A 13,814-nucleotide genomic window follows, 5' to 3' on the forward strand; every position below is an offset into this window, starting at 1 on the left:
GGAAATATCACAACTGAAGGACTGTCTAATAAAATAATAATAATATAATGATAATAATAATTTATTCTCCTCTTGTTTTACATTTTTATACATACATATGACACAGTGCAGAAGATAAGCGGGGAAGGGGAATAAATGGACAAACCTACAGAAGATCAAGTCTGTGCGTAGGGGATTAGACGGGGAGGTTCAATTGAATCTGAAGTTGATAATGATAATATAACAAAGTACATATAAAAAATATATAAGTAATATATAATAAGTAATATATATATATATATATATATATATATATATATATGTTAACTCGAAGATTCTCACGGATAAAGTATGATGAGCTGTTTTCTCGGGTTTCGCTCCGTGTTCTGTGTATTTTCTCCTCATAAGGATTATTTTCACAACGTTTCGGCAAAGTCTCATTTGCCATCTTCTGGTGATGTCTGGTTTTTTCAACTAGACTGATTACTTCGAACTCTGTGTCTCAATTTATAGGGATGGATGTTTCCCTTTACCTGCGTTGCTGCCACTACCTGTGTTTGTTCGACTACCTGTTTTGGTCTTATTACCTGAGCTGCCTCTCCTGTCTCTGTTATTGTACCTGTATTGTCATGTACCGAGTTTTGCCTCTGAAGTTGAGCGGTCTGATTGCTTGTGCGAAGTGATAAAACGGATCTCCATGTTGATGGTAATCTTTGCGCATCATCCCTCTTGTTCATATTATTAGGTCGTTTTTCAATTTCGATTGCCTCTCTGATTGTTCGTGAGTAAAAGTTTTCGTTGCTTGCTAGCATTTTTGTGTTGTCGAAATTGATGTTATGTCCTGTTTGAAGTACGTGTTGGAAGAGAGAAGACGTGGTGACTTTTCCCTTCACTGCTAGTTTGTGTTCATCTTTGCGAATGTTGATTCGTCTGTTGGTCTGGCCGATGTAAGTCCTGTCACAATCATGGCATGGTACTTCATACACTCCTTGTGATTCCAGTGGTATCTGATCCTTGGGATTACGAAGCATGGACCTTATTGTTCGTTCTGGTACGAACGAAGTTGATATGTTATGTCGGTGAAGGATTCTGCTGATTTTATCTGTTGTTCCTGCAATATATGGTAGTGTGGTTGTTATGACCGGTGTATCTCGAGTTTTTTGTTGTTTCCGTGTGGTCTTGGCAGCCGCTTTTATACTTCTTTCTGAGTAGTTATTCATTTGTAGCGTTGTTTCGATGGTGTTCAACTCTTGTTGTCTGTGATCGTTGTCTGCCAGCCTCCTCGAACGTGTAATGAGTGTTCTTGCCACCGCGTGAATTTGTTTTGGGTGGTGGTGTGAATTTGCGTTTAGGTACCTGTTCGTGTGTGTTGGCTTTCGATATACCGTGTGACCTAATGTTCCGTCTGGCTTTTTCATAGCCAGACGGAAGCCAGACGGAACATTAGGTCACACGGTATATCGAAAGCCAACACACACGAACAGGTACCTAAACGCAAATTCACACCACCACCCAAAACAAATTCACGCGTTTAGGTACCTGTTCGTGTGTGTTGGCTTTCGATATACCGTGTGACCTAATGTTCCGTCTGGCTTTTTCATAGCCAGACGTGTAATGAGTGTTCTTGCCACCGCGTGAATTTGTTTTGGGTGGTGGTGTGAATTTGCGTTTAGGTACCTGTTCGTGTGTGTTGGCTTTCGATATACCGTGTGACCTAATGTTCCGTCTGGCTTCCGTCTGGCTATGAAAAAGCCAGACGGAACATTAGGTCACACGGTATATCGAAAGCCAACACACACGAACAGGTACCTAAACGCGTGAATTTGTTTTGGGTGGTGGTGTGAATTTGCGTTTAGGTACCTGTTCGTGTGTGTTGGCTTTCGATATACCGTGTGACCTAATGTTCCGTCTGGCTTCCGTCTGGCTATGAAAAAGCCAGACGGAACATTAGGTCACACGGTATATCGAAAGCCAACACACACGAACAGGTACCTAAACGCAAATTCACACCACCACCCAAAACAAATTCACGCGGTGGCAAGAACACTCATTACACGTTCGAGGAGGCTGGCAGACAACGATCACAGACAACAAGAGTTGAACACCATCGAAACAACGCTACAAATGAATAACTACTCAGAAAGAAGTATAAAAGCGGCTGCCAAGACCACACGGAAACAACAAAAAACTCGAGATACACCGGTCATAACAACCACACTACCATATATTGCAGGAACAACAGATAAAATCAGCAGAATCCTTCACCGACATAACATATCAACTTCGTTCGTACCAGAACGAACAATAAGGTCCATGCTTCGTAATCCCAAGGATCAGATACCACTGGAATCACAAGGAGTGTATGAAGTACCATGCCATGATTGTGACAGGACTTACATCGGCCAGACCAACAGACGAATCAACATTCGCAAAGATGAACACAAACTAGCAGTGAAGGGAAAAGTCACCACGTCTTCTCTCTTCCAACACGTACTTCAAACAGGACATAACATCAATTTCGACAACACAAAAATGCTAGCAAGCAACGAAAACTTTTACTCACGAACAATCAGAGAGGCAATCGAAATTGAAAAACGACCTAATAATATGAACAAGAGGGATGATGCGCAAAGATTACCATCAACATGGAGATCCGTTTTATCACTTCGCACAAGCAATCAGACCGCTCAACTTCAGAGGCAAAACTCGGTACATGACAATACAGGTACAATAACAGAGACAGGAGAGGCAGCTCAGGTAATAAGACCAAAACAGGTAGTCGAACAAACACAGGTAGTGGCAGCAACGCAGGTAAAGGGAAACATCCATCCCTATAAATTGAGACACAGAGTTCGAAGTAATCAGTCTAGTTGAAAAAACCAGACATCACCAGAAGATGGCAAATGAGACTTTGCCGAAACGTTGTGAAAATAATCCTTATGGGGAGAAAATACACAGAACACGGAGCGAAACCCGAGAAAACAGCTCATCATATATATATATATATATATATATATATATATATATATATATATATATATATATATATATATATATATATATATATATTACTTATTATATGCAGCTTGACTGCATTAACCTTCCTAGATTTCATATCATTTCTAGAAACATGTGGATTCGTTTTCCGATGGCATTTTAGGTTAGCTTCCCAAATTTCTGCTACCGCAGTTGTCGGTTGATTGGTCAAACCACCAACACTGACATAAAAACTTGGCAAGTTGACTTGGGTGTCACACCAATAGGTGGTTCCACTTATGTTTCGCTTGCGTTTACGCAGCTATTTTTATCAAGTACTTCCTTGGTTTTTTCTCAATCGAGAACCGCCTGCCCGGTACTGACGATGCCCAATAGGCTGAAACAGCTGTATACCGGTGGCTCTTAAATTGAAATCAGTATGGGAATGATCAAAAAGTACTTATATATTTATTTTTTGATTTTCATGGAATCATTTTCCAGCAGCTTGACTGCATTAACCTTTCTAGATTATATATATATATATATATATATATATATATATATATATATATATATATATATATATATATATATATATATATATATCATTAATTATTTGAAGAGATTTGAGAAGAAGAAATATAGAAATACAAATGGGCTTCACCATGTTATGTATATACAGACATACACATACATATATACCCATATATACAAATGTGATTCACTATGTTATGTATGCTATCTCGCTTTATAATAAATTACCTGATTCAATCAAGGAGTCAAAATCATATAAAATCTTTAAAAATAATACGAAACTATTCTCAATAAAAAATGTTTTTATAGTTTAAAAGAATATTTTGGTGATAATTCCTGGAAATAATTCCCAATGTAATTTATGTATTTGTTTTTAAATTGTAACATTTGTATATTAAGTGCCGTGTTTTATGTTTTTATTTTTATATTTTATCTTCATTCTTCAATTTCTCAATTAAGTATGACTTGTTGAAGTAGAGGAAATATCTCCAGTAAACTCTTAGATGAATTATTTTAGACAACTCAACTCGCACTTTTATTATGTCAAAATTAATCTCTTAACTACCTATAAACATATACAATGTGAACGAAAACAAATTAACAAATAATGAAAATGGTGGTTTTTCAACACCCTCTCTCATCGAATAATTTGTTCAATCCCATTGTTTGTCGTAAGATATTCAATCTTGGCTTGAACAGCGGTTTGGTAAGTGCATCTGCTACTTGGTGTTCTGATGCTATTTTTGAATTAAAATAGCACCATTTAATACCAGTTCCCTTACTAAGAAATGTCTTATATGAATATGTTTGGTAAGTCTGTGATATTCCGGATTTTGGGCCAAGCGTATTGCAGCTTCGTTATCGACCATCAATACTGCTTTCCATTCCATATCCAAAAATTCTTCATATAGCTGTTTCAACCAAATCAGTTTACGGGAAGCTTCACTTGCAGCTACTATCTCAGCTTCCGTTGAGGAAATAGCTACTGAAGTTTGTCGTTGACTGAGCCAAGATATCGCACCGCCAGCATACATACAAATAATACCTGTTGTTGAACGTCCTGTTTCATCTCCGCCATGGTCAGCATCACTAAAAGTTATCAGGCCATCCATACTTGTTGTTTTGTACGTTATATCGTAATCTGTTGTTCCTTTGAGGTATCGAAGTATTCGTTTTACTTGGATACAATTATGATTGCTGGGATCTTCTAATGACCTGAAAACAACACTGATTGCATAAGCAATGTCTGGTCTTGTACCTGTCATCAGATACATAAGGGCCCTAACCGCCTCTCTGTATGGAAAAGTTGTATTCAAATCCATTTCGGATTCGTTTTCTGATTGAATACAATCTTTAACAATCGGTGTTGAAACGAGTTTACAATCTTGCAGGCCAAAGCGTTCTAATACTTTTCTTGTATAAGCTGCTTGATTTAATTGAATGGAACCATCGTTTTCAGTTTTGATTTCTAATCCTAGGAAATAGGAAGCAGGCATGTATCATTAGTTGTTGCAATCAACGTATATGACCAAGATTATCATATAATTTCCATGTTTCTTTATGGAAATGGAATATGGATCTGCAACACTTTGCTGGAAATCAAGTTTCTTCACAACATCATGGAATCGCTTATTCCAACATATTGGTGCTTGCTTGAGTCCATATAAACTTTTCTGAAGTCGACATACTCGATTAGTAACCTTTGAAAACTAATCTACATTCAGCTTCCTTTTGTAAACACATTTACATGGAGTTGCTTTCCTACTAGGTGGCATTTCTTCCATGATGCAAGTTCGATTTTCATTTAGGGATTCAATTTCATTTTCCATTGCTCGAATCCAATGAACTTTCTCAGGACAAGAGATGGACTCTTTGTGAGTGGCTCTTGAGGTTCGGTTATTTCACTAGCATAATCATGGCATAATCATCGAAACGGAGTGGCTTTCTGATTTCATGTCTATCTCTCAGCTGCCTTTTTATTACAATGTCCTCATCTTCTAGAAATGGATCTTCTATCTCTTCAGTTTGAGAGCCGGAGATATCCGGTGTATTTTTAGCATCTGTGCCTACTGGTATGTCTTCTTCTGACGTCTCATTTTTATCAGTAGAAGGTACTCTTGTCATAACAGAATTTAATGGTTTATCTTCGTGAAAAATTACATCACGAGATCGTATTAGCCTCTTAGTTTCTTCACACACCAGATACGATATCCATCATCATTCTCATATCCAATGAATACTCATTTTATAGCCTTTCTATCCATTTTCTTTTGACATCTTTTTGGTTTGTGAGCATAGCAATAACTTCCTATTACTCTGAGATGCCTCAAATTGAGCTTCTTTTCAAACCATATTTCGAAGGGAGATTTGTCTTTAATACCAAATGTACCGGATCTGTTTAAAATATAAACAGCATCATTCTCATATCCAATGAATACTCCTTTTATAGCCTTTCTATCCATTTTCTTTCGACATCTTTTTGGTTTGTGAGCATAGCAATAACTTCCTATTACTCTGAAATGCCTCAAATTGAGCTTCTTTTCAAACCATATTTCGAAGGGAGATTTGTCTTTAATACCAAATGTACCGGATCTGTTTAAAATATAAACAGCTATATTGATCATTTCAGCCCACAAGCTTTGACTTATTCGTCCTTCTCTAGCATGCATCAAAGCTCGGGCAGTTTCAACTACTGTTCGATTATCGCGCTCTGCGCAAACATTCTGCTGAGGAGTGTCGGGCATGATGATTCTTTGTCGTATTCCATAGTTATTGAGAACTTTGGTTATTTCTCTATTTGAGAATTCTCCACCTCCATCTGACAAGAATTCTTGAACGTTGTAGCCCATAGCTTTAATCTTTGCGAGTAAAATCTTCAGCTTTTCTACAACTTTAGATTTTTCTTTGATAAATAAATCATAACGGAACCTAGAGAAATCATCTTTGTACTGGACATAATACCGGTAACCTGACTTGGATGGACAAAAAGGTCCACATACATCAGCATGTATTCGTTGTGCAGGAACATCAGCCCTCTCGCTGGTACCAAACTTCATTATATTAGATTTTCCGTAAACGCATCCTTAACAAAATTCACGATCCAAATTGACATGTATACCAAGTTCACGTTCAAGTAGCGATTTCACATGTTTCTTATTTTGGTGCCCAAATCTCTCATGGTACAGCAGTAATACGTTTTCATTGCCAACTGCATTCACATTAACAGCAACTTCGGGTTCGACGAATTTCAAATTCAGTTTGTACAATCCTCCATATCTGTTTCTTGTTCCAACTAAAATAGTTTCTCCGGAGAGTTTCATTTGACATTTTTCAGCACTTGAAACAATGAATAGGCTATCCGTATTTTTATCTTGCACGGATAAAACAGAAAAGATTTTTATTTATTTCTGGAACATACCATATGTTTGTCATGGTGAAAATCTGTATTCTTCCGTTTACACGAGCTTTCACTCTCAGAGTACTATGACCTAGAGCTGGGAGTGAGTCTCCATTAGCTATTGTAACCCTGTGATTTCCATCAAAAGGTGTGTATTCTTGAAACATATTTCTTTGATTGGTGATATGATTCGTAGCACCATTATCAACATAGCAAATGTCTTTATCACACGTAGAATACAGCATGGAGTTTATTTCTGCTACGAGAGTCACATTGGTATCACTAGTTTTATGTTTTTCATTTCCTGGTTTTGAAGGTTTTCCATTTCCTGGTTTTCCATCTGCTTTCCATTTGAAACAGTGTTTTATTTTATGCCCTTTTCGTTTACAATATTTACAAAACAGGTTCATATTGTGATTTCCTTTCAATTTTTCTTAATTTTCCAAGAAAATCACTTCCTCTTTGACCAAGGATTGGGATGATAAACCTTTTTCGTATGCACAAAGTTCTAGTTAAACTGTCAATTGTTTTATCGTTCTTCGACATTAGCATCCAACTTGACTTGAACGAAAAATACTCTGGAGGAAGAGTCTCCAAAATCTTGCAAATCAGCAACAATTCTGGTAGATCGCATTTAAAGGTGTTTCCATTTACTACTTTATCCTTGGTGATTTCATTTTGCAGAATATTCCAAAGATTTTTGAGTTTAGAAATATGAGATGGAATGTCATCTTCTGCGTGTCGTGTGTAGCTGAAGCATTGCATGCATGTGTCATATGTTTTGTCCTCAACATAACCATCATACAGCCTGTGTAATTCTTGCCACACTTCACGAGCAGTAGTGTACCTCATCACTTTTACAAGCGTTTCTTGAGTCATATTTACTGTAAGAACCAGTAAAGCATTATTGTCTGCTTGATTGAAGTCTTTCAACTCCTTCTCATACTTTGTTCTCTGAGTTTGGGTTGCGTTTTCTGCTAAAGATTCGGGTATAGTTAATTTTCCTTCAACTACCTCAGTACCGCCTTGAATACTTCGTAATAGTAAGCTGCTCTTGTATTGCCATGATGACCAGTTTGACTTGCCCTCAAGTAATCCTATTTGTATTTCGCATCCATTTCGCTTTTGGTAGAGCTTGGATTCAGCTGAATAAAATGATTGCTTCAGAACACTTGGCATTGTCAAAAATTTTCAGCAAGAAAATTTAAGCAGTTTCTTATAATCTGGAAATAGTTCTTATACTCCGGAACCTCAGGCTAACCAACCACGCTCTGCTGCCATATTGAAGTAGAGGAGATATTCTCAAGTATACTCTTGGATTAATGAATTTATTTTAGACAACTCAACTCGCACTTTATTATGTCAAAATTAATATCTTAACTACCTATAAACATATATAATGTAAACGAAAACAAATTAACAAATTATGAAAATGGTGGTTTTTCAACATGACTATTATTTTCATTGTTAAATACAACATATATTACAATTATTGACTTACCATATTGTACATTAAGTACCGAAAATGGTTAATAAAATTATTATTATTATTAATCGGAGTACCACTGGAAATCCATAAAGGAAAATAATTGTTGAACCACATCAAGTTTTTGATTTGGCTAGTATGTATCTGTAGGAAAAAAAAATTACTTTCACTGAAATCTCTGCAAAATCAAAGTATCAAATGAATATTCAAATAACCTTTTTTGGAGCCTACTTTCCATATGTTCCAGATAATCTTCTATAAATAGCAAATAAGTCTATTCTTACATTCTGCCATCAATAACAAAAAACATTAGAATTTCATTCGATTGACACATTTCATAATTAGCAAACTAGGCAACCCAAAACTAAGAAATCTGTATTTTATAGTGAAGTTTTGATCTATAGCAACCAACTCAATAATATAAAAAAAACTATTTCAGAAAAACAACTCAAAACCAAAAGAAATAAATGTTTGCTAAACTACTTTTTTTGTCTCTCACGTCATTTACCGTCTATCCCTAGGGTGATGTACAAAATTGAAAACTCTGGAGGATACAGTACATTGAACAGTTTTCAAACCCACCAAGAAGATACAACAAAGTCTCAGATTAGCTAAAGACAAAAAAGGCCCACAATCAGCAGCATACCGCGCACTTGTGGGAACTACCTGCAGCGTTACGCAGCCGTAATATCCTATCATCGAAGATAACTCAGGATGTATAAATCTCTAAAGAAGCTAGTCACTCACGCTAGCGAAACGTCGGGAAAAAATTCTAAAAATAGACAGTCATCAAACTCAAAAATAGTGACACTATAATCTATAGGTCGGTATAGAGTGTGTTCGAAGTGATGTAAGAGGTATATATGTAGGTATATACACAGTGAGTTTATATTTATATCTACATATATTCTGATGTGTGATTGATTGCTTTGATTAATTAATCAACAGAATTCTGGATTGTTTGGAAATATTAGTCGTCACACTTATACACAAAATGTGATCGAAACTCAATATGAAATTGTAAATCTATTTCCGCAATTGGTGTTATCAAATGTTTTAGAAAAAAAACCAATTATTTTTTTACCAAACTACTCAAAGTGCTTGGAGAAAATCGACTTAGAATCTGGTTGACTTCCAGTATCTTCATCCGACTTATGAATGACAAAACGGAAAAGAAAGCTCTCATTTTACATTTTTGATTTAATTTTAGAAAAAATATCAACTTAGAACTATGAGGCAGAATGCTTAGATGGATACAATCATTTCTACTGGGCTATAAATCATTCATCTTGTTAAATTATTATATATTTTTTTCATAAAATACACCTCACGATTTGATGTCCACAAACTTTATTTGAAAAATATATCACGACATGTTTTGCTAACACAGTAGTTTTATCAACAGTGATTTAAATTTTTCAGATAAATTTTATGGAGATCAAATCGTGAGGTGTAGTTTATGAAATTACTATGGATCTTTATCAAGTAACGACCGAATCAATCAGAAAATTATTATATAGTTCAGTCATGAACGCAATTTCTTTATTGCTATTCTAAATCAAAAACAGAATTGTGAAAAAACATTGAATATTTTCCCCTCATATCCTATTTGGGGAAGATATATCGACAGCTGTCTGGTATGTTTTTGTTTATCCAGTAATAAGTTATATTTCAGCATATGGCAAAAGAGGATATTTCGCATGAAGTTCCAATTGAATTATCGTGAATCTTGCCGAAATTTCTTTTAAAATAACATTTACCAGTTTATTTCTATATAAACTTCATTTATAATAATAAAAATAATTCGAAAAAAAAACTGAGTTAAATTTGAGGCTTAAAGAAAACCGACCAAAATATGCCACTTGTGAAGTGAATTGTGAAGTTCTTTCTCCTGATCATTTGTTACAGTGGAAAATTGAATTGATTCAATAAAAATTCAAAAGTTTGTGGAGCGGATGCAGTAATTCAATAAAAATAATTAGAAACTGAATATGACTAACTACATACTTAAACACAACATACAAAGTAGTAAATATAAAACAGAGTGATGTTCTTTTCTCCTACACCTCCGCTAGAACATCATTCATTTGATTCGAAGAGTAAACCCATGTGTTATTTGCTGATACTCAATGGTTTCGTCGAAACATTGGTCACTATTTTCCTCGGTAGGTACTGATATAATCCACCTTAATTTCTACTGAAGATATCATTTCTCTGACATAATGGTGTCGAACATCTATATGTTTTGTTCTTCGTCCATGGTATCCTTCAGTTCATGCTGAATTTACTGCGCTTTGATTATCGCAAAATGAAACAGTGACTACTTTGTCGTTTGACGAAAACTTATGAATGAATTGATGTAATGGAATAGCTTCCTGGGTATCTGTGGAGAATGCCATGTACTCCGTCTCTGTTTTTAAAAGAGGTAGGTATTGTTTGTTGTCTCTTCGTCGACCATAAAATAGCTCTCTCTTGCATCTTGAAAACGTATCCGTAATATAAACGTCTTTCATCAATGGAACTACTTCGTGAAAATTCCAACTTCAAGTTAATTGTTCCCTTAAGATATCGCATCAGTCTTTTCAATGTATTGTAATAATTACATATATTAAACTCACATTACTCCAATTCAGCGTTTCTCAAAACTAAGTCCAATTTCTTATTCCACTCTCCGCTGGCTTGTTTCAAGCCATACATCCATTTTTTCAGTTTGTAGACCTCCGTAGGATTTTTGTTGGACGAAAACTCATTAGGTTGATCCATGTACACTTCTTCATTAAGATCTCGCTGTAGAAATGCAGTAACAGCATCCACTTGTTCTATGTCCAAGTCGTATTTTGCATCTAGAGTAATCAAGTAGCAGATAGATAAGTACCTGGGCTACTGGGGAGGTTTTTGCATAATAAAACTGATTCATTGTCGTTGATTTCGCATCTGGAGTTCGTTGATTTTTAATATCGGCTGAAGGGCCGGGTAACGGATATTCTTCGGAGCTTTCCATAGAACAAGCCTTATCACTTTTTGCCGTCACTTCAACGTATTCCAATTCGTTTTCTACGGAAGTTGTAGAATCTTCAAAAATTAAAACGAATGATTCGAATTATCAATAGAAATTCGGTTTTCTTCTGGAACACTATCTTCAATAAATACATCTTCTCTGCTTTATACTTTATACCAATGTTTGAACAAATAATAGATACATATGCCTTAGAATCCTGACAGTATCCAATAAAAATAATTTTTTGGATTGCGTTTCGGAATATGTATCATTGCTTCGCATTCAAATATTCGGAGATGACTCAAATTCGGTGTATCATTAGTCCACATTTCTTTTTCGAAGACCAACCCTTTTGATTGAACCTGAGTGCTCAAAAGCCTCTTTCAACTTTTCCCAAACCTCTTCAGCAGTCTGAACAGAAAATTGACAGGTATTGTTGTTTTCACGACCTCGGAGCTTTTCTATCGACAACAGACTATTCAATCCACTGATTGAAGCCATTTTCAAGCAAAAAATAGCTCTATTGATGAAATTACGTTTCCACTTGACAATCAGTCAAAAAAATTAATAATGTAGGCTTTTACGGCTGGCGTTAATGTTTTGGTAGGTTTTCGGGTTTTGTTGTATATTAACAGTTACAACTCTTCTTCAAAAGTGAAAGAAATAGTTGCTGCTGACAGCTAGAGAATTGATAAGCACTTTTTATAGATCCTTTGTTACAGTGTGAACAGTTGTAGTCTTTTATTCGACGTTCATCTCCTCGGTTGACTCAGGTTATTTGTAGGACCTGCTCGGGGATAAACTATTTCCTGTTCTGATTCGAGTTCTGCTTATACTGCTCAAGAATTTGGTGCAAGAGAGATTCATAAAATAGTCTGCCCTTGAGAAGGCGATAAGTTGCTTTCTGACTGCACCATCTAGCCTTCTAGGTTTGTTGAAGAGTTGGACAACCTTCATTTCCTCTGTAAACTTATATATCAAAAGATGGAGAATTGAGAAAGTATTTCTGTTGTTCCTTTGTTTCAGTGGAGACAGTTGTAGTCGTTCAGTCAAACTCCACCTTCTTTGTAGACTCAAGTTATTTTCATCATCTGCTCAAAGGAAAATTATTTCCTTTCCTACAAATTCTGCTGCTCACATTCTGCTTCATGACTGCACCACCTCTAGCCTCCTCCTCTAGTTTGTTGAAAAGTTGGAGAACTGATGAACTCCTGCTCTTGATCCGATATTACAGTGAAGACAGTTGGGGTCGTTTAATCAACCTACATTAGGCTCTGCTCTAGCCCTAATTGATCGTATGTTACAGGGAGGATTGTTGGGGTAGTTTAGGCGACGTCCATCCTCTCTGTAGACTTAGGTTTGGGTTTTTGGTTACTTCATGGTCCTTGAGGGGTCCCACGAGTAGCGTGGGAAAGACGGTGGAACACGACAGGGCCACGCTAGATCATGCGAGAAGGCGCCCAGAGACTGGGCGAGCAGGCGCTCTTCCCTGTATAACATAGGAAAATTCTATAACCTAATAATGAAAAAGAGCACCCGATTCGTAGCTATATGATAAATTTTCAATACCCTAGGTGCCAATTCGAAAATATAAAACACATACGCGTGTAATAACATATACAATATGGATCAGAATGTTCTTTAAATACGCTCACCAAATTAACGTAGAGGGACTCTCCTGAAGTCTTCAACAAAAGCCACTCTTTCCCAAAAACTGTCCCAAACTCTTCTACTACTACTTCAACTGAATTGAATCAAACCGCGAATACTTTCAAAACCCGATATCACTTCTCTAAACAGTGACTTGAAATATTATCTCACTCAATATTTCAATTCACTCAAAACTTCCTCTAGAATTTCCAGCTATTGTAGAGGAAATTCAACCGAACTAGACAATTCTCTGCGCACGACTCCCTTTAACTCAATTCAACTAAACCGCGAATATTTGTCAATCTCGAAACACCTCGCAAAACGGTGCCCTGAACTACCTCGTATTTCAGTACCTCCAGAATTCACTCAGAACTTCGTAGGAAGTGCAACCGACCTACTTATGAGTTCGAACGCTCCCGACTTTTTACCTCAAGTCAGCTAGCCAAATAAACCGCGAATAACTCCCAAATAACGAGATCACTTCTCGAAACCGTATTTCACTCTATTCGAGTACTTCCCAAAACTCTTGCAGGAAATTCAATTGGCCTACTTCTTACTTCGTACGCTCCTGACTTTTTTCCTCAAGTCGGCTAGCCAAATTAACGGCGAATATTCCTCACTACTGGAATCCCCTCGCGACCCAATGTCTTAAAACACCTAGCACCTCAGTCCCTTCAATAGCTTTTCCAGCAACCTTCCCAAAAGGGTAAACCGCCCCGATTAAGTGCCCCAAACGACCCAGGGGTCTGCGCACGACTGACTTTACCTCAATTCAACTAAACCGCGATTATTTA

At 36.5% G+C, this 13,814-nt stretch overlaps 1 protein-coding gene across 1 annotated transcript; it reads right to left on the reverse strand.

Moving 5' to 3' along the window:
* Positions 1 to 4,226: 4,226 nt before the first annotated feature.
* On the reverse strand, positions 4,227 to 4,985 carry LOC141480606 (uncharacterized). Its single transcript, XM_074170797.1, has one exon. The coding sequence runs from the start codon at positions 4,983 to 4,985 to the stop codon at positions 4,227 to 4,229; it is 759 nt and encodes a 252-aa protein (XP_074026898.1).
* Positions 4,986 to 13,814: the final 8,829 nt, after the last annotated feature.

Source organism: Leptinotarsa decemlineata, unplaced genomic scaffold (genome assembly GCF_025532065.1).
Source record: "Leptinotarsa decemlineata unplaced genomic scaffold, Ldec_3_MD MMD2_P_RNA_scaffold_9, whole genome shotgun sequence".
NCBI lineage: Eukaryota > Metazoa > Arthropoda > Insecta > Coleoptera > Chrysomelidae > Leptinotarsa > Leptinotarsa decemlineata.